Raw genomic sequence first — 21653 nt, 5'->3', positions numbered from 1 at the left:
CGTCGACTGCTCATCCATCAATCACTTTATGCCCGAATCGTTCCGGCCTTTTGAATTAAACTGATATTTTTTTCTCAGACTGCTCCAAAGGTATGTAAGCGATCCACGAGTTCCTGATCAAAATACGAGCAATAAGGCTGGTTTTAGTGTCACGCGGACCGTCCTGCTTTGCGCTCTGCACGGCCAATCTGTATGAACTTCTAGGGAGCGTTTTAGAGTAATGCGGTCCGGAGGAACCGCTCCGCTCCCTAGCAGTTCATATAGATCGGTTGTGCGGAGCGATCCGTACTGACAGTCCGCGTGACACTAAAACCAGCCTAAGAAATGAAACTCACATTACAGTGTAACGATTTTATTTATTTTGTTCATTCGTACGATAATGGAATAAAATAATTTTAATTACAAAAAAATATGGCTTCTATTTACAATATCCGACGGGGGAATTGTTGCGGACTTTTTTTCGGAGCATTGCGGCTACCTCTTTGCCATTTATTTACTGTCGCACACGCCAGCGCAGCGTTCGCATCTCGCTGCGAGAAGATTCGACCAAACCAGCGTGTAGCCAGCGAGCGCGATGGCGATCAGATGTGTATGAATTTGTAGCAATGAGTTCACATCTATGCCCGCGCAGTGATCGCCATCACATATGGTTTGGCCGAAGCTTTAGAAGGATGGATAGACCCGAAAACGGCCCAAAGTTTAATAGCTCCGCTGGTACGAATGCGATACGGTTTGAAATAAATTTTATGGAGATATAAATACTGTGATATTATAATCACGTGAAATACATAGTCTGTACGCGCAAGAGTATCTCTTCGCAGGGAGAGGTGCGTATTTAAATAGCATAATTTTATTTGAGCCCTTAGCGTGAAATTCCTGCGGGTACAGAAGGTACTATATACATTAATTTAAACATGCACCTTTTATATTATTACATGGGGAGAAAGTGAACCTATGTAATTCCTTAATAATTTTATAAAACAGCTCATTTTCTGTGTAAAGTAAGGAACTACATAGCTTCATATTCAATTTGTCTTCGCATAAATTAATTTCTTGCACCATAAAAGACTAATAATAGAAAAGACATTACAACTTTAAAATCACAAAAAGGAGTAAAATATGTATTTTATCGAAAATCATCATAAAATATGTATCAATAGAGGATTTTCAAACGCAAATAATCAGTAATCAATATACATACATAATAAATCTTAAATTACATGAGACACCTAAGTGATACAAAAATAAAGTATTACACAGCCCGTGTTGTTGCTAGCAATCTACGAGTAAGGTTTGAGACTAACCCAGACGTCGGTGGCCGGCAGATTACTGGCACTTTAGTGAAAGATTCAAAGCTTTGCTAGTCGCCTCCTTCACTGAAGTGCCAATAAAAGTTGGACACAAGTCTTCATAATTCTATCACTTACTTTTTTTTTGCTTTATCTTAAGCTTTTAATTCTTTCACAGTCGTAAACATACAATGATAAACAATTTTGAATTAATAAAAAGAGAATTCCAAAATATGCATTACTAATGATAAAATATGATATGTAAAAATAATTATGTAGAGATTTTGCGACTTATAAATTAATATAATAAAGCGTTTTGAGTGCAATAATACATAGACGTTAAGGAAAATAATTTTAAGCTCAAGGTTTTTTTACATCACTAATTCATAATTATGGTTACGCATTTTTTGTATTTGTCGCTAAATGACCTTTACGCGAATAAGGATACGCGCGTCCCCTTTCGAACACACAGGAACGATTCCGATTGTGTTATGTGTACTATTACAGTACAGACCTAATATGAGTAACATGCATATTTCGGGAATATTGCGAAAATTCCCGAATAATGGGATTTTTATTATAACATGTTGCACACGTCCAAAACTAGAAAGCCTACTATGAAGGAACTGCGCTTTGTAACTATTGATTCGGAGAAGAGCATCACCCCGATCGACAATTTTTTGATGTTTGTTTACTCTCACTCGCACTTGTATACGAAAGTGAAGGAGAGCAATTTTTTTTTACACTTCAGAAGCAAAAACTTAGTGCGTTGTAGTCGGCAAGACGCATTTGTGTAGCTTTAACGCCTCGTATGCCTGCTGAGCACTGATCGACAAAACACAATGGCATTCGCATTGTTGTCCGGAATCTCAGCATACTAAGTATAAATTATGAGTCGCTTATTAGTTAAGAAATTAAGCACTTTTTAACATTCAGAATTTTATACGATAAATAAGTTAATAAATAGAAAACATTATTGTAACGACTCGGGGGAATTTTTGCGTAAATGGAGTGTTTCACCGCAACGTTTTTCAATAAATAACACCGGGAATTATAAAAATTTAAAAATATGATATTACAAACTCAGTTCTGTACTTTTGGCATAGAATCTATCTAAATTGGGTCGACCTATACAGTATTGTCCGAGGGTAAGCGTTACAAGTCTTAAGTAAGGAGAACAGGCCGCCACACGAGTCGCAGGTGACTGCCGATGTGTTGGCTGGAAGTTACGATACAACGCTCGCGCTCAACTAAAGCGGTGGACGGCTGATACATGTATACTAGCTAACATGTAGGTGGTTCTGCTAAAACTATTTGGGAAACTGATTTACTACTTAAAAACATTCAATACTAAGAGGTATTTGTAGCAGTTCGGCACAAACTCCAATAAACTACGGACAAGCTATTGTAGGAACCGAAGACAAAGAACTCATTTTCAATGAGGACTACCGTGTTTGAGTTGACTAGTTGGCGCCACTGGTGAGTGACAGGATTATAGTCGCTGGTGGCCAACCGGTGAGCGCAAATACGGTAACCCTCATCATATTCATAGCCAGTGTTACGTGAATCTTTGATTAACGATAAACAATACAAATTAATATTTCCGTCATGTTTTTCTTATTTGCACAGATGCGTTACGGACAATAAATTAAGTGGGAACTCCAATAAGATTAAATTATTTTAAGTCGCATGAGATTTCATCTCAATCTGAGTGGAATCAGAGTTCAAAGTATATTAAATAAATAAATGAATTCTATAGAATTCTCTATGTGTATGTCGAAAAAGGTCGACCGTGGAACTGGTCTGCAACTGTGCAAATACACGTAAAAATCATGAAGGGATGGGTTATTACACATTTTTCTTTAGTTTACTAAGCTCCATAAATTGTTGTAGTGAATTCGTCCAGCTCTCAAGACCTCAAGAGTATCAGTGGCAGTTGAGGCAACCGGCTTGCTGTTAGATTTCAGCGGTAAACTCGAGAACTGTCGACGAAAACTACCATCCCTGACCGCGTCCTTTCGTGACCTTTCCCTTTATCCCATACATTTTTTAGGATTCGAAGAAACTGACAAAATACCGTCCTGATGGATGATGTATGGTGCCAGGCGGGCAGGCAGTCGGCTGCTCGGCGCAGGCTTATTACGACGTGCAGCGGGAATCTTGAGAGCTGGCGACTGAAAGAAGAAAAACGATCATCATTCATTTGTCAGTCGAGCACTCTGAAGATAACCAACCGTGGGTGTGTGCGCTCTATTCCATATACAGGCGTTCTTTCTATGAAAAGTATAATGAACAGTGAGGTCACGTTTGGAAGTAAAAATCGGAGCTAAATTTCGAAATTTGTTTTTAGGGATTAAATTCTTACTATAGGTCTACCGTATAACTGGATCAGCGCCTGAGGTACGGGAGCGACTCGGGGCATATAAGAACAACGACAATACAAGTCCGAAGCACATCTGAAGTCTCGGAGTCAGGACCTCGCGATCGAGGGGGCTCCCGTATGCTCTCAAGAGACCTTTTTCAAAATGAAAAGGGACCCTCGACCCTTAAGTGCTCAGGGCCCCCTAGCGGATTAAAGCCGGCCCTGCCCATACCTCGGGCCCCAACTAGTGATGTACAAGGCTCGAGGCTTCCGAGTCCTTTTGCCGAGAGCTCAGAGTCGTTTACAGGGCTCGCCTCGTTTGTATGAAGCTCGACGACTCGAAAGTCTTTTTTAGAGTTCGAGCCTTTTTCGAGGCTCGCCTTGTTTGTATGAAGCTTGGAGTCTTTCGCAGAGCTCGAGCCTTTTTGAAAGCCCAGTTAACTTTTGTGTTAAGATCGTTCTATTTAATAAAACTGCAGAAATTCTGATACCTACAATAAAATACATATTTGAAAAATGTTTTTCACAAAAGGACACAAATCAAATAATGACTAGGTACATACGATTAGAATTATAACTTTTCCTAACAAAATAAAATGTAAGTAAATTTTAAGAATCTTATAATAAAAATCAATGTAGGTGATGTTTTTTATGTTTTTCGAAGGTTTGAGCTCTTTTGAAGGTTCGAGCTCTTTAGAAGGCTCGAGCTCTTTTAAAGCCTCGAGGCACGGCTCAGAGAGCTCGCAGCTCGGCTAAGCTCGGGGCACCGAGCCTACCGAGCTCACTGAGTCTTGCCATTCCGCCTCGAGGCTTCAAAAATAGGACTCGACGCCTCGAGTCTTGTACATCACTAGCCCCAACTCGGTTGTAACAGGGAGGTTCAAAAGATACAAAGCCTGTGCAGTAGTGTGCAGTGACTAGAATACTAACCGGCCACTGCAAACTAAACAAACATAAATCAAACATGAACATGACCGAGGAAACTCTGTGCAGATTCTGCCATACAGAAGAAGAAACGGCCATGCATGTTCTTTGCTCATGCTTCCCGCTTATGAGCAAAAGAAGTATCCATCTCGGGCGACACATCATGCACCCGGATGAGATAGCAGATATCACGCTCCAAAGAATCTGGAAATTTATAGACTCAACGGGACTAAGCAGTGAACTGTAAAGACAAGGGCTGCCACAATAGATCAAACCTGGTCGAGTTGGCGCAAGTAAAGGCCCAAAAAACATAACAGGGAGGTTCGTGACCCACCTGTGCGGCTCAGGAGCGGAAGAAGCGCACGGCGCGCACGACGTACTGGCGGCAGATGGGGCACTCGGCCAGGCGCGCGGCGCACGGCGTGCAGGCGGCGATGTGCCCGCACTCCAGCAGCACGCACTCCAGCGGCGCCGACATGCAGATCTTGCAGCACTCCTCCAGCGGCAGGTTGTCGATCTCTGCAACACGCCAAGCAGCACGTTTTGAGGGTTCAACATCGGCGTATCCAGGTTTCTTATTCAGGAGGGCGTAACATGCCATTAGTACTATCAACTAAAGTCCGGTCGCCGAGCACGTAGAATTTCGTCCATTGACCCCAAGCTATCCATCCTTATCGCTCGCACGTAATTATATTATTATAGTCTGGTCTCTGAGCACGTAGAAATTTGTCCAATGACCCCAAGCTACCCATCCTTATTATTATAATTATATTGCTGTCGCAACTGTGCGACGGGCGCCCGCAGTGAGTGTGCGAGCGCGACAGCAACATAATTACGCGCGAGCGACCAGGATGGGTAGCTAGGGGTCATTGGACAAAATTCTACGTGCTCACGGACCAGACTATAGCAAATCGGGTTCTCCATAATTTTGATACGGAGGTAAACGTTCAGATAGGCGTTGGGACAGAAAGTTCTCGAGTGGCGACCGCGAGCCGGAAGACGTAGTGTGGGCAGGTCTCCCTCTAGGTGGATCGACGATCTGCAGGGCTAAGATGCGCGCCGTGATAAACTGCTATCGCGGCGTTATATCGATTTTGACGTCACTATATCGTTTTATCTACCGGCGCTAACATGGCACCCCGAAAATTATCATGTCATCTGTCAAAATGTGATAGTGATAGATTTGTTTTTTTTTTTTGTGATAAACCTGGCAAGCCCTAACATGAAGCGCTAACTATATCATATTTTGACATCACGATAGGATAGGATGTGGTGTTTTTATCGTCCTCGATCCTTGCCCACGATAGCAAGACGATAGGAGATTAACTTTTTTGCAAGCTACTTTAACTCTATTTATTTATCATTTACAATGGTAAATGACATTTTACGATTAATTTGAGGCTAGAAAAATTCAAAGAAAGGAATCTAGCACCTTTGTGATACTTTTACTTCTAGGTGGAGATTGAGTTTTAGTTCAAGAGTTTGTCAGAAGCAGCATTTTGTAATTATTGCAATGGATGTGAGGCGAATCTTGCGACAGTTTATAATCATTAACTGCAAAATCTAAGTGCTCCCACAGTCCCACCCACATTTAATTATTACATTACCTACCTTGTAAAATACCTAACCATTACTTACTTACCTACTTAGGTAGGCAGTCAACAACAGTACATCAGACAAATATTAAGTTGCAAATGACGTGAGATACCCCATAGTGTTTAGCTTGATTTAAGTACCTACTGTCATCTGTACATAATCTTGTAAAAATTATTGAAAATGGGGTGGAATGTGGTGACCGAGCTTCTTATGTCTACATTATTTTCAAACAGTGGCAAGGTCATTGTCAGAAATTAGCATTGGGTGGGATATGTAATCAATAAAAAATTGCTATAATAACAATGAGAATAAATGAATTTTACTAATTTTATAACTTGACGGTGATACCATACATACATTCCACATTACTATAAATCTAATTCCTCCGTTAGGACTTTTTTAAGGGCTTTAATGTGACAGGATGATAATCTTGTACAATTTACTCCATTATAATAAATTCATTCATCATCATCTCAGCCATAGGACGTCCACTGCTGTAATGCTTTCCATGTTGCCCGATGGGGCAGCAAGGTTCTGGAGTGGAGGCCGGGTACTGGAATACGCAGCGTGGCACGTCCACCCACAAGGTGGACCGACAACATCACGCAGGCCGCTACCAACCAGGCAATAAATTCATTATTGCAGTGTAATTTCAAAATAATTCAACCATTATTTACAAAATCTTTATTTGGAAAACTTTTGTTTTACAATAGCTATTGATAATTTCAAACACTAACAGAATTCCATGAATTGGTTAGCCTAGCCAGTATCCTTGAAGTTTTTTGCTGATTGTTATTGTGAATTTTCATGACAGTGAGCGAGACTTGCTTATGTCTGCTTTAGAATGAAATAATCACTCATAATCCCACACTTCTTCATCCACTGTCTGAAAAAAAAAAAGAATATTATTTAAACACAATTATATTATTACAATTACATAAACAGTTCATAAATAGAAACATTTACTTATTCCTATTTGTATTTTAAGTTTACATACAAAATGTTGATCATCAATATTATTACACAGTGAAAGAACTATGTGAAATAAATATAGGAAAGAAGGTGAAAGCTTATTTGTAGGAATAAAGATATTTTTCCTTTTATCAGGTGTTATTACTTATGAAAATCAAGATGTGCGGAGTATAGCTAATATTTTAGACTTTAGGTACTTACTTTGCTACTTATGAGTGTAACTTTATTTCTCAAATCTCAATAAACTTTCTGACTGCTTCATGTACGTTGAATAATTACTGTAAACCTCGCATTATGGGATAGGTAGTGGAGTTCGGACTTCGGTTATTCTGTTAATTTTGAAGACTTATTTAATACTATCGGTATGATTAGGAATTCTTCATTGTTTTTCTTTAACTTGGTTATCTCTTCGTTTGATATTTTCCGTACTTTAGAAATATTAAAAATAAGACTGGAAACATAAAAATACAATTTTAAAAACACAAATACAATCAATACAATCAAGCAGTCATGTAATGTCAACAAATTTGACATAACTTTTTTTTAACGATGTTCTCACTGCTTTAAGATATGTGTTTTAGCCGAATTAATAGCAGAAATGAACGAGATTGAACGAATGAGCTAAAATATTTCAAGGTTGGCCAACATAATAACGCAAATTTTTCTTAATATGGCAACAATTGGGTTATCACGCGATAGCGGTCGATAAGACTTTTCTATCGATGGTCCCATGTTAGGGAAAATGATAAAATTATCTACGTGATCGAAAATTGTCTTATCATATCATGTCATTGTCGATGCGCGCATCTTAGGCCTACTGATGAGGGTCGCGGGAGGAGCCTGGATGCGAGCAGCGCAGGCTCGGTCGTTATGGAAATCCTTGGGGGAGGCCTTCGTCCAGCGGGGGACGTCATTTGGCTGAAACGAAAAGTTCAGAGATCTGGAGTTATACAGGGTGGAATTTTGTAATGCCACCTGAAGGGAAAGTACTCCTAATACTATAGATAGACATTTTTACTCAAAGAAAACATTCCTTTATTTTTGAAAAGAAATAGAACTGCATTCAAAGATTTCCAAAAATTTGCTTGCGGGAATCGAACCAACTAAAATATGTTAAAAATTACACCCTGTATTTTTATTGAATCGATCGTTAGGGTTAAGTATTAGGATGAAATCTCTCAAACAAACTTGATAAATCAAATGAATGGAAAACCATGAAATCTTAAATTATTGTAATTATTTACAGAAAAGTGTATGGCATGGGGGTAAATTTTCGAAAAAAATTCGAAAATCTATGAATGCAGTTCTTTTTCTTTACGTTCTTTTTCTTTACAAAAATAAAGGAATGTTTTCTTTGAGTAAAATTTTCTATCTACAGTATTAAGGGTACTTTCCCTCCAGGTGGCATTACAAAATTCCACCCTGTATAAATGGGTAAAATGTATGGGTCGCCGATTTATATCCGGCTCGTCACGCACCGTCCTTGTAGGCGGCGTGGTCGCGCCACAGCAGCTGCGCGCGCTGCAGCAGGTCGGCGCGCTCGAGGCAGCCGGTGTAGGCCACGCGGTTGCGCGCCAGCAGCTCCTTCAGCTGGCGCACGCTCAGCGCTTCCAGCTCCGCCGCCGACCGCAGCGCGCCCAGCGAGACGCGCCGCGGCGTCTCCGGCTCTGCAACCACGGGCACAGAATAAGTAATAGTACAGGTACAGAAGGATTACTCCGCAAGACGATTTAAATAAATGCGAGTCTTGCTACGACGCGATACAGTGGAATTCAGCTCGCACAGCACTACGTACCTACAATTTTATTCACCTACAAGTTTTGTCTCTTTCTATCGCGTGCCTCTGAACTTTTCTTACGCTGTTAGGGTTGCTGTCTAGTGAAAAAATATTAAACTACTTATTTGTAATGAGGTACGTATGTAGGTAAGTATGCATTCATTATGGAAAACCTTGGGAGAGGCCTTTGTCCAGCAGTGACGCATTCTGAGCAGTAGTCATAGTAGGTTAGGTTCCTATACTATCCTAGTAATTATTGATTACCCACTTGGCCAACATACCTTTCAGCATCTTTGGGAAGCGAAAAAAAAGATGAATCCGGTAGATTACTTTTCGAATTTAAACACCCGAACGCCGCACAATATTTCTTTCTCTTTATGTCCATTTTTAAATAATACTTCGATCATAGAATTATAATCATACTACAACGCACGCCAGCGTCCTGACGAGCGCGCGCGTGACACTCGACTGATATAATACCCGCCGGCGGGGCGCTTCGCTGTAGGTAATTATCGGATGTACCGCGCGGAGTGAGCCAGGCCTGGTTATGGTGCGTTAAAGTTCCGCACGACGTCACAACGTGCGGCACTTTTATGCACGCATTGACGTCACGGGCCTCTTCTTATGAACTTTGGCGCGCTTTATCTCTTTAAATTTTCATTAGTTTGAAAAAGTGAAAAATACGTGTAGAGTATTTTTTGATAAATGACGGACTAATTAAAATTTGCTTTTTGACCCAGGAAACATCCCTATTGTGCGGATAGATGAGCTAATATCATAACGCTGACTGAGCGTCAGGCTTTAGTAAGGCGAGTGACGCTCACCCGGTGGGCGGTCCATCATGGGCTCGTCCTGCAGGCTGGTGGTGTCGGAGTCGGGCGGCGGGTCGCGGCGCAGCTCCAGCTCGGACGCGGCGCGCTGCGGCGTGGCGCCCGCGCGCTCCGGCTGCAGCCGCCCCGCCCCCGCGCCAGGCCCCGCCCCCGCGCCAAGCCCCGCCCCCTCGCGCGGTCTCTGCGCCGAGACGCCGGGGGCGTGGACCTCAACGCGCACTGTCGTCGTCCGGTCCGGCTCGTGCGCAGGCGTGTGCATTTCGTTCTCTGTGATTAGCACCTCTGAATCTGAAATGAGTACCTAACATTATAAATATATTTCCGAGAACAGTTTAAGATAATGTTTGTACCGTATTTCATGCAAATAAAGATATTTCATTAAATTTTTAAGCTTTTTTAACGAATATAATACCACTAACGTCCACTTAGCGGCAACAGATAATAATTGCCATCATAGTTCATCGGGACTCCGAGAGGCGGCGCTGTCGATTACCTTTAAAACCTATACTAAATCTACCCTAACCTACTAAAGCCTGGTCCGTGAGCACGTAGAATCCCGTCCAATGACCCCAAGCTGCCCATCCTTGTCGCTCGCACGTAATTATGTTGCTGTTTCGCTCGCACACTCACTGCGGGCGCGCGTCGCACAGTCGCGACAGCAATATAATTACGCGCGAGCGATAAGGATGGGTAGCTTGGGGTCATTGGACGGGATTCTACGTGCTCACGGACCAGGCTTTATCTAATCACAATTTAGCAACCGGTTGCTAAGATTCGTAATACGCATACGGATGTACGATTAAATTGTAGTGACCGTTAGGCAGCGGGTCCGCGGGGCGCGTGACGAACTCCCAGCCGGCGTCGTCCAGGTCCTCGATCTCGAAGCAGTCGGCCGTGTCGCGGCGCGCGCCCGACGAGCCCGACGTGCTGCGCGACACGCCCGGCGGCACCGGCACCTCGATGTCGCGCTCGCCGCCTGCAAATTACAAACAAAAGAGATTAATAAAAACAGTTTTTAAACAAATAATGTGTCTTTTATTTACTGGTTATTTTATCATCATCATCATCAGGTCATTTAGTCTCCACTGCAGGAGCAAGACCCTCTCTAATGTACCAGAGGCAAGTGACGGATAAAAGGATTTGGCCTACACTCTCCACACGGTTATTTTATGATTTAAATTAAAGTAGAAAATGCTTTACATACACCACAGTATAAATACTACTATGTAGTGGCTGAACTTGATGTTTATTACTCTTAATGTACTGGCTAGATCTATGTCTTGAATATGAGACTACCTGGAGTCGTAGTGAATCTCTCCCTCGCAGGAGAGGGCGCGGGCGCCGGCTCGTGCGTGTGCGCAGCATTGTAACAATTGCCTGTAAACAAACAGAATAACACTGATACAAGAAAACTACTTTTTAGCGTGCCATGGAGAGCAGTGCCTGAAGGCACACAGGAATTATAGGTCTATTACAAAAAATCTGTGTGTAGGTAGGACCACAGAATAATAATAAGTACTTTGTACAGAAGATTTTCTTCGTGAAGGTATTTAAAAAAATGTATGCTCAATGTCGTTAACAATATTATTATGATGTAATTTAGCTTGTCTCAAGAGTCGAGCACCATTTTGTTGACAAACGTCAGTGATCAGTACTGCGCCGAAGACATAGGGCTGACTTCGGTAAAATGATGTGTGACGTGAGGTGCCAAACTGCGGAAAATGGCATGAATAAGCATGAATTATATTTTGTTTCTAATATTATTTAGGCAATTAAAAAATATACTGCACAGTATTAATTACACCACTGTTTTTACATATAGTTTATTGTCTTTACAATGCAAATGGGTGAAGAATACGTGCGTGCGTCAATACTCGCTCGTGATTGTCCTGTCGATTAGGTATCTCAGGAGGGGTAGTCGCGCGTGTTTTGTTTTCGATGCAAACTCGCGGAGTTGAACAGGCCTGGTAGGACTCACTATTAGGTGGTGGTGGCGCGGGCTGCGCGGGCGCGCGTAGGTCGAAGGCGTTGTTGATGAGCTTGGTGAAGTCCTTGAGCGTGCTGAAGGGCCCGGGCGCGCGCGCGCCGCGCCGCCGGTACGCCGCGCTGTTCACGTGGCCCACGCAGAGGCTCACCAGCTCCTCTTTCTCTGGAATATGCAAATATTCATGTCAAAGGTTGCCTTCATTTGTACTTGCAACAACAATGGTTAATGTCACCTTTGCCCAATTAAGTTTTCTCAGATTAGTCTGTAGCAGATCTCAGTCACTACTGGACATAGTGTTAATTGGTAACCACACAAAATCTTTTATTTGACAAAGCAGAAAAAGGCCTGTTGTCCGCAAAAGGTTTGAAGAGTAAGGCTAGACCATCGACCCAGACCATCGATTTTTAGTTGGCCGATAGTTGTGCCTGAATTTAAATTGTATGAAGAATCGGCCAAATCAAATCGGTGTAATGTGCGCACTTCCATACCTCTTCAACTGCCCAAATAAACTATCGGCCGACGAAAAATCGATGGTCTGCGCTTAAGCTTAGGTTTTGGTTAGTTAGGTTTAGGCGAGTTATGTTTTGGAAAGTTAGGTTTTGAAAAGCTAGGTTTTTTAAAAGTAAGATTTTCTGAAAATAGTTTCTCTTTGGGCTTGTCGTATTGAGCTTAATAGACAAGATGATACCTAGAATTTTATTCCAAGGAAACATTTTACACACAAAAGAATTGTGATTCATAAAATCAAACAGGCTAAAACTGCTAGAAATCATGTTTCTTGCCTTAATTTTATAGTAATTATCTTCCTAATGATATTTGTTAGATACACTTTACTCGACAGATAATACAAGGTCATCTTTTTTAGTAACAACAAAACTCCTCCAATACGGCTTGATGATATTACTAATATTAGAAAATTTTGTGAGGTAAAAAAGTGATCTAGTTATATATTGTAGGTATTGACAAATGGTGCAATATTACAAATGCCAATGCAGCTGTAATATGAAATTAGATTGCTGTTATGATATTGCATAATGGATGACACCTGATTGAATTCTGATAATACCTAATTAATGACATCATCAACATCTACTTTACTAGTGAAGTAGGGATATTCCCTTTTATTAATGATTGATTAGATAAAAAATATCTAAATTATATTATTTACAATAAATTATTGTTGTTTGATGTTCTACTTTTCTTGATTTTGGTTTTACAGATTAGTTCGTTTTTAATAAAGCTGTGCATATTAGTTTCTCAAAAGTATTTATAACCTCTTTATTAAAACAAATTTAATTAAACAAATTTTAACAAATTTATTTTTATGTTGTACAATATTAATACAATAATGTATTTGTGGGTTTCGTTGGTAATATTGGCGTCAAACTATTACTAATAGTCTATGGTAGGTAGTCCTAAAATAGGAGGAAGCTAATGAATTTCCTTCTATTTTTATGACATCATAGTTGTTAAATGATAAACATGTTAATGTTTGTCGTCATAAAGACGGTAAAGTTAAAGGGATTATTGGAAAATCAAACTTTTACCAAATTCTTAGCAAAATCTTATCACTGCACTATCAGCACAGTACCAATAATCTTCAGACTATTAAAAACTGTTCTAGAAGGTGCTAGATTGTTATAGAGAGTGGAGCACGTGACTCACCAACGCATCCCCTGGTGGAGACGTTCTGCCGCTGCAGGAAGCACTGCAGGTCGCGGACCTTGAGGTGCGCGATGGCCTGGCGCGACAGCGGCCGCGTGGACAGCAGCCTGCAGGCCGCGCACATCACGCCGCCGCCGCGCCGCAGGCAGCCGCTGCAGAAGTACCGTTCACATTCACAACACGCCCGTTTCCGCCTGAATACACTAAATTGTACAGCACAACTCTCGCAAGGCATATTAGTATTGCATCTGTTCTGTCGGGCTTTCATGTAGCATAACAATGCCTACGCCGTGCACTTCCCTATCACAAAACCATTTTTCTGAAACACGAAAACTATTGTTTAGTTCACTACTGTTCGAAGCGAGAAGGTCATTTGATGTTTTTTTTGATAAATTATTTACGTAAAAAAATCAAAACAATTATTTGACGTTTGTAGCTGCCATCATGGAAGGAATGTACGTTCCGTTTCAAGCAAATTAAATATTGTACCCACATATTAAAAAATAAATTAAAATTAAAATAACTTAACTATTAAAACTAATTAAAATTGATGGTATTATTGTAATAATGCATCAATTTATGAAGAATTTTATAATAAATAATAGGTTGGGTAATGGAACGTTAACTTCATCTTCTTCTTCTTTTTTGATGATGTTGGCAATACACGTCGAGGTCGACTTGATTTGTGCCATTTTCAAGTCTAAAAATGATACGATTTACAAAGATCAAGTATAAATGAAGGATGATAGATGATACCCCTTCCCACCCTTTGAGTCTCAGTAAAGTGGTGGTGCTTTACTGAGACCTCCTGTGGACAACTTGAGAGAACCAGAAGAATCACGATGCACTGTTTTGCTTCACTTGCCCACACTCATGCACGTTCACGAACACTCAATGGTTAATACTTAATCCACCATTATTACACATTAATAGTCGCCCAAACACGAATTTGAGGAAATAAAACAAAACCGCTAACATGACGCTTCAGATTCCCGCCAAGAAGTCCACGTTGACTTTTTCTTCTTCAAATCTCTTCAGGCGCACTGCGCGGAAATTAGCCAGGTGCAGTGTAAATTCACCATTCAATTTGTAATGACAGCCGTTAAGCCGGGGCCAGACGGGTGTGACGAGTAATGGAATGTCGTGTAATGTAATGGAAATAGATGGGCAGCACTTTACATTAGTAATGCTCGTATAATGAACTACACTGAATTGTCCCACCACCAAACACATTGACAGAGGAGCGTCACCATCGTTCAATTTAAAAAAAATCGGAACCAGCTATCCGTCCGGTATTGATTTGACGGTGGCGCCCCCCTGCCAATGTCACGGGTTCAGTGTAGTTCATCTATAGTGCCGTCTACACGTAGAATTCGTGTTACATTACACGTAATCTTACATTACACATTACACCCGTCTGGACCCGGCTTTAAGTGTCCCGATGTGATGTGGTATAGTAAGCTACTCGTATATTCGGAACCAACTTACTTACTACTAAAGAATTTGAATTTAACAATACATACACAATAAGATCCTGGTAAAGCAAGTTATTCTGTACCAGCAGTTGGATACCTATTTTTTTCTAGCTTTAAGGAATTAATTGACATGTTGGAATTTTATTGTTTTTTGTTACATGTAATAGATATCTTAATTTACTTTTTTGCACACACAAAAGTAATGGCTTCTATGGAAGTCCAAATAGTCCCATCGGGTTTTAGGTTGTGTTGTGGCACATAATAATAAGTAATGTTGTGGTATAATGCTGTAGTAAGAGTTCATTTATTTTGAAAAGGTCGTGTGTGACTGGATACTCTTAGTGCCGAGAGAGTGCGATATCAAAGGGATGCGCAGTTGACTGCACATTGAGAGAGCGCCTTCGCAACTTCCGGCAATAAAGCTTCAGGGGCTCTACTGAAAATTACGCATATAGTGATAATTTTGATTCTGCAGGTGCAGAGATATAAACCTACAGTTTTGAACTTCACGTGGTTGTATGTTATTTCGCCACTATAACAGTAACTTTATTCATAATTTTACTAAGTTATTAATTTATTGCATAGTTATGAGTAGGTTTTTAAAAATGCTTTAAAAGTTCATGTATAATTTTAACCATGCCATTGCTTCGTCAGAATGAAAGAGAACAAAAGTGCCAACCCTGGCCGCTTCAGAGAAGAACGGCAGCTCGTGTGTCCAAGTTCTATAATTACAGATTCCTTTGTCGCTTCATCTTAATTACGGGCAGCTCGAATGTACCAACTCGCCGGAAATTCGAGACTAATGAAGTACCTAGCTGCTGTATAGCGGTCAACACCGATATTTAATGATATTATAAATCTATGTTTTATATAAATAAATAAATATCTTATCTCGTTTTAGAAAGACTGTTTTTTATTGTCACATGTCATACACGTTAACAGTAAAATGTGTTTTCTTTTATCAATGACGCCTACAATTAAATTGCGGCAAATAATCTTTCCTATGTGATATTGCCATAAAATTATTTTTGGTTTTAAGAGTAAGAATATATGCGTATTCTAGAAGAATTTCAGTGTCGCATTTTAATTCATCTAAATTATGTATCTTATTAGTCCAAATGTATATTATGTACTTTATCTCTCTCTCAATAACCGGAGATAGGCGATACTACTCTGAGATAGACCGTTACTGAAACAAAGAAGTTAACTTGAAATAATGACCCACACTTGTAGCGGTTCCTATTTATAAAATCTGCAAATTACTGACTCTCTGTAAATATTATTATGTTTGCTTAAGCAGTCTGGTCGATTGTAACACGTAGTGTTACTTAACGAATCTTCCATTATTTAAGTTGTGTGTTTAGTGACGTCACAATAGTATAGAGTACTTACAAAATTTGTTCAGGTGCGGTCTGGAAATGGCTCCTGCGCAGCTGTCAGCGAATCAATTTATTTACTTTGTAAATTTAATTTCCTTGAATTATTTTCAATAGTATACTATGGCAATTTTAGATTATCCCTGGAATAAAAAAGCAACTTAGTACATTTTATTCTTAGTTACAGTAAGCACGAAAGACCTTTTAGGCACTAACTACTTAGATTGTGGCTAACTAAACAACTAAACGTGTTTTTAGTAAAATTTAAAGGTTGCAGCACAGCACTTGCTTTCTACTTACAATGGACCCAACCCACACTCTAACTTGTGCCCTAACTCTATGGCCTAAAGGGAGGGTCATGAATTTTAATCTAAATTTGACGTTATCGTTACGTATGCGTTTGTTTGTAGATAACTTTTTTGCCTAATGATGTTTTAGTAATCCATCCATATTTTTAATACATTCATTTGCGTATGATGCGCAGACGCATGTCCCTTATTTTATGAAAATATAGCAAATGATTCTTTTTTCTATGACAATACCATTTGCCATACAAACATACATTCATGACGTCATAGCGAAACCGTCCATAGAACGGCAAGTGTAATTTCGCGCGCTCGGATATAGCTGAGGTGTCCGAGTGGTTAAGGAGTTGGACTTGAAATCCAATGGGTTCTACCCGCGCAGGTTCGAATCCTGTCCTCAGCGGAAAGTTTTCTTTTCACCGTTCAGTTTTTATTTTTTAATACTAAATAAATAAAGTTTTATTTGTTATTAACAATGAACGTATTTTTAAAATATTTATAAATAATGTTATATTTTATTATGTTATAAATAAAAAATACTCAATAGTTGTGGTTTTTAGCTTGCGCCTGCTTATAACAAAAGTAAAAGTGCAAGAAACCCGGGATTTAAGCCTTGCCGTTGCTTATTACAGGAAATCCAATTTAACAAGATACATAGTATGCAATCAGAACTGCGGACTTGGTAAGTTAAGTTCAAGTTATGTGTCATTTAAATACTCATCTACTTATTACGACATTATTTTCTACATAAGGATTTTTCCTTAATCATTTCAATTTAACAAAATTTAAGCGAGGACATTACACATAATAAAGTGAAATGATAGGCATCGCGTGATTTAGAAACCGAATGAGGCTTATAAGCAAAAATAATAATGTTTGTCGTTTAATGACGTGACGATCATGATCAGCAGAAAAAGTTTTTTCAGGTAAAGATTAAGTCAAATAATTTCCAGGTGCCATTTGTACCTATAATATTGTCCCTTTATTATGTTAAACGCGATAGAAAATTATTCTTTTTGTTTATCGTTGTAGTTGTAACATAACAATGTTGTACTTATAGTAAAAACAAAAAAAAACACTAAAAGGTAGGGGAAGCCCGGGCAAGAAGCATAATGTGGGTAAGAAGAATAATCGATTTTACTAAAAACCTACAACACATGGCGCTACTGGACGTTTGCGGGTCTGTAAAACAGCAACACAGCCACGCCATGATAGTTCCACCAAAACAATACGTAAATAATTTTTGTCAATTCGAAATCAAAAGTTTTTGGCTGTTTTCTTACGATTTTTGGCAAGGTATGTGTGTTGATTTCTTGTATTACGTATTAAGTGTTGACTTATAGACTCTGTTTAGTTGATTGCATGTTAAATTAAGTTTAATTTGTGTGTGTTGCTTTTTTTCACCGGTAGAAATTTAACGGGTGGGTATACAACTTTTAAATATTGGTGCTTTGGGCAAGACGGATATGGGCAAAACGGATAGGTAAAGACAGCCATAACTGAATAGCAGGCCCTAACAAAACCACACATCTGAAAACAAGAACTTCCAAACAAGACTTGTCAAGAGGAAAAATGACCAAAAATAAAAATCAGATGGAGAAAACAAAATATTTATGATGTGTGCTCAGAAGAATACACTGAACCACCTACCGAGGATTGGATAGAGTGCAATCAATGCAAGAAGTGGGCACACGAGGATTGTACCTTATATTCAGGCATAGGCAGTTATTATTGTGATGATTGCAATGATTAAAGCAGTTATTACTGTACATATCCGTCTTGCCCAGGGGGGTCGGGCAAAATGGATAATTGGAACTTTTTTTTTAATGACATTTTTATTGTAGAATTTGTTTAAGTTTCTAAGTTTATTCTTTACAATTCCAAAGTTGATTACCTAAGATACAAATGATTAATTAATAGACTGTTGTTGATTGCATATTTATGTGGTTTTTTTGCCACTTTTCTTAAGGTATTCTTGCTGCCCGGGCTTCCCCTACTACTCTACCCAAAACGCACGAAATCATTTTCATAAAATATGTATGATATTATTACATTTAGGTACATTATGAAAATTGCAAAAACAGATGCGACTTTTGTTGCTGACTGTACGTACAATTCACATCCTATTGTAAGCTTCCATTAGTTTTTACCGCGTCATAACCGCGTGTTACCCCGAAACACCGTTACGAAGAGAATGTGACACAATTACCGAGTTTCTGTTCTGCCAGTCTTTGTTGCACTTGCCGAACACTTCTCTTTGTGCTGCTTCAACCTAACATAGTGTCCTATCCTGAAATTGATTAGATTTTAATAGTTAATTTATAAAAATCGATTGCTTGTTCACAAAGCTGAAAATCATGGGTACCAAACTTATGGCTACGATGATAATATGAAAATAAGTCTAGATAATGAAACTTACTTACTAAAACAGGAGTGTCTATTGATTAGTGATTATTTATTTGGAAACATTTGTAAAGATGGCCTGGGAGGGCACTTACAATACAACCGCTCACTGCACCTACCATGTTTCAGACTCTCACATGCCTTCGAATAGATTTACTTTTCTCTACTTCAATTGTAAATCGCAAGTTTTCGGAACAAACAGCTTTACGCTAAATACCTACTATAGGGATTGTTTTCAGTTATTGTGAGCTCCTGAAAACTGGGTTAAGTATAAGTTAGTCTCAGTTCACTCAGAGTTCTTAAGCTCTCTGTTCCAGGACAAGTGAGCTCGGCTTCGCGCAGAAATGGACGTTGTGCCCTACTTCCGAACAAGCTTCCAACTGGAACCTGTATTCATTAGGGATTACTTACAGAAACAACTGAAAAGTTGGTATTGTAGAAGTGTGAACTTTGTGGGCGTTTAATTCACGACCTACAAAAAGTTTTGGCTTTTGACTTTTATTCTGCGGTGATATTATGTTGGATTTCAATTAACCTTCGAAAGATAAACGAATCAAACAAAAAAATCGAATACTTAATATTAATTTGTGACTGAAACTAATTGGTACGCACTGATTCTAAAACTGAAAGTCAAATTGGAAGGGCATTGGAAGCTAATTTTAGTCTTCACGCTTTTCATAATTTGGGGCTATGTAAATTGTGTGATACCTACTAGGTAAGCTGAAAAAAACATAATCCTCCTTCATGATGTCGCAATAGAATACCATTGCATTTCACCAGCTAGGCAGTGTCTGTGCTGTATGTGCATTTGTGGGGGAATTACCGGCTTAGTGTAAATTAGTAATTAGGCTAATACATAGTAGGCACATGTGCACAATGTGCTAAGAGAGCATTTTTATTGAGACTGCAACCGGGCATGACAAATCAGCGTAAGAACGAGAGGTATTTAGGGATATTGAAGTTCTTTGTTTAGTCCTATGATACATATAAATCAAAAAGTTGCAAATAATCTATACCTACTTCATATGAGCATTTTTAGAATTAATATATTTTTTTTATCCACAACGAGGAAGCTCTTGGCCTGTATCTCACCTGATGGTAAGTGATGGTAAATATTTACAACTTAACAAAAGAAAGTAACAAGTGCTAAAATTATCATATCCAAATCAAAAACACTACCGTATTAATTTAATATTGCAATTTAAACTTTATCAAGTTCATGATCTAACTAAGAAGTAACGACTTATCTTATTCTTAGCTATTTAATATTATTTAAAGAATGATTTGAGTAAGAAACCATGTAAGTAGCAGTGATATTTTTCATGTAAAATGAAATCAGAAGTCTATGAAAGTAACTTGTAGTCTCCTAATCACATTAATTAAGTGAGATTTCAGCTGAAAATCATAACGCCAAGTAATGGGCAGCCGGTCGAAAGGTCGTATCATCGGTAAACACTTCGGAGATCAGCGCGATCGATAGAGGGCGCCTCCCCGCCCGCCCACCAGTCCGCCCTGGGGGCAAGGGCTTCCATGCAATTAGATAGTTTGAGACCAGCATCCTTATAATTTGATTTTGTACTGTTAAGAATGTGACTGTCTTTTCAAATGGCTAAAATCTACATTTAATTGCTGTGACTGACTTGTTCGATCAATGTCTCTAATTCATTTGACTACAATCCTTAAACTCTGTCAGTTTGGGTCATTTATACAGTTTGAAAATGCAACTAAAAACACGAGTATCTTCAGTGGTTCAGAACGCGGTGGTTTATTCTGCAGCTTTCCCGACGCCTGGTGACCCTGGCGTGTAGTTGATCTGAATATTCAATCCGAGCGCTGCGAATGCTCTCGAAGCTCGCATCATTGGGCCGCTCGGTTAATTTTGTATCTGTTATTACACATTTCGTACATAAAAGGAATCAATTACGTTGATACTGTGTATTTTGGAACTTGCCGTGTTTACTTTGGTATACGAGTATTGACAAACGTGTTTAATCAACTTGTAATAATGAGTTGCATCTACGTAGGTGTAGGTTAAATATCGGTATAGGTATTAGTAGACAATGTCCTATAGAATGATTTTGTAAAAGAAAATACTCATAGTGTAGGTTACCTACATTGTTGTTTTGCTTGTTCCAACATTGTTCTAGTTTATTTTGAGTATCTAATAAATTAAATAAATACGTGTTTGTCATGGACTTCATAATTAGTGAAAGTGCTTTGGTTTTTTCAATGTTTTTCACATGTTAATTATCATCATTAGTGCATTAAGTTCGCCTTATGTACAAATTTATTTTGGCATAAAAGTTTAAATAAATAAATAAATAAATAAATGTTATAAACTTCAGGCTGTGCTTCAGGTCACGCCACCTTGTGATCATCTCATATTTGAAAGACGACGTAGGTCTTTAAAATTTTAATATGAGATGATCACCTTGATACAGCGAGAAAAAGGGATCATGTTACATGACACGACCCAATTCCGTCAATACGTTCCAGTGAACTAATCGTTGACAAATGGTAGAGGCACGTCGATAACAAATGACTGCCGCAGCTGAGCTCCTCGCACGACTGATGGAAACCATTATCCTCGAGACGCGAACACTTCCACTCGAACAAATGGCAGCTGGGAGCTCCAGACTTCTGCGGGTGCCATAAAGCTGAACAAACTGAACACGTCTGTATGCGTAACGAT

At 39.3% G+C, this 21653-nt stretch overlaps 1 protein-coding gene, 1 long non-coding RNA gene and 1 other non-coding gene across 3 annotated transcripts; 1 reads left to right on the top strand and 2 right to left on the bottom strand.

The window, feature by feature from the left end:
* Positions 1 to 336: 336 nt before the first annotated feature.
* Positions 337 to 15775, bottom strand: LOC135071591 (E3 ubiquitin-protein ligase RNF34). Its single transcript, XM_063965353.1, has 8 exons — positions 13403 to 15775; positions 11729 to 11899; positions 11047 to 11127; positions 10565 to 10726; positions 9745 to 10038; positions 8622 to 8810; positions 4910 to 5094; positions 337 to 3463 (listed from the first exon to the last, which is right to left on the bottom strand). Exons 1-7 carry the CDS (start codon positions 13635 to 13637, stop codon positions 4919 to 4921), a joined length of 1308 nt encoding a protein of 435 aa, XP_063821423.1. The 5' UTR covers positions 13638 to 15775; the 3' UTR covers positions 337 to 3463; positions 4910 to 4918.
* On the bottom strand, positions 6841 to 7672 carry LOC135071592 (uncharacterized). The gene is made up of 2 exons (XR_010257295.1): positions 7345 to 7672; positions 6841 to 7057 (listed from the first exon to the last, which is right to left on the bottom strand). It is a non-coding gene; the product is annotated as an uncharacterized LOC135071592 (long non-coding RNA).
* A 1104-nt stretch (positions 15776 to 16879) lies between the features above and the next one.
* Positions 16880 to 16961, top strand: Trnas-uga (transfer RNA serine (anticodon UGA)). Its single transcript has one exon. It is a non-coding gene; the product is annotated as a tRNA-Ser (tRNA).
* The last annotated feature ends 4692 nt before the right edge of the window (positions 16962 to 21653 follow it).

This window comes from Ostrinia nubilalis, chromosome 5, assembly GCF_963855985.1.
Source record: "Ostrinia nubilalis chromosome 5, ilOstNubi1.1, whole genome shotgun sequence".
Taxonomy (NCBI): Eukaryota; Metazoa; Arthropoda; class Insecta; order Lepidoptera; family Crambidae; genus Ostrinia; species Ostrinia nubilalis.
This window is presented reverse-complemented; position numbering and strand designations above follow the sequence as displayed.

Excerpts from the sequence above, each read along its gene's own strand:
- LOC135071591 (XM_063965353.1), bottom strand. The coding sequence starts at position 13,637 with ATGCCTTGCGAGAGTTGTGCTGTACAATTTAGTGTATTCAGGCGGAAA. Across the intron at positions 11,900-13,402 it reads CTCCACCAGGGGATGCGTTG|AGAAAGAGGAGCTGGTGAGC; the intron begins GTGAGTCACGTG and ends TGCATATTCCAG. Across the intron at positions 5,095-8,621 it reads CCACGCCGCCTACAAGGACG|AGATCGACAACCTGCCGCTG; the intron begins GTGCGTGACGAG and ends GGCGTGTTGCAG.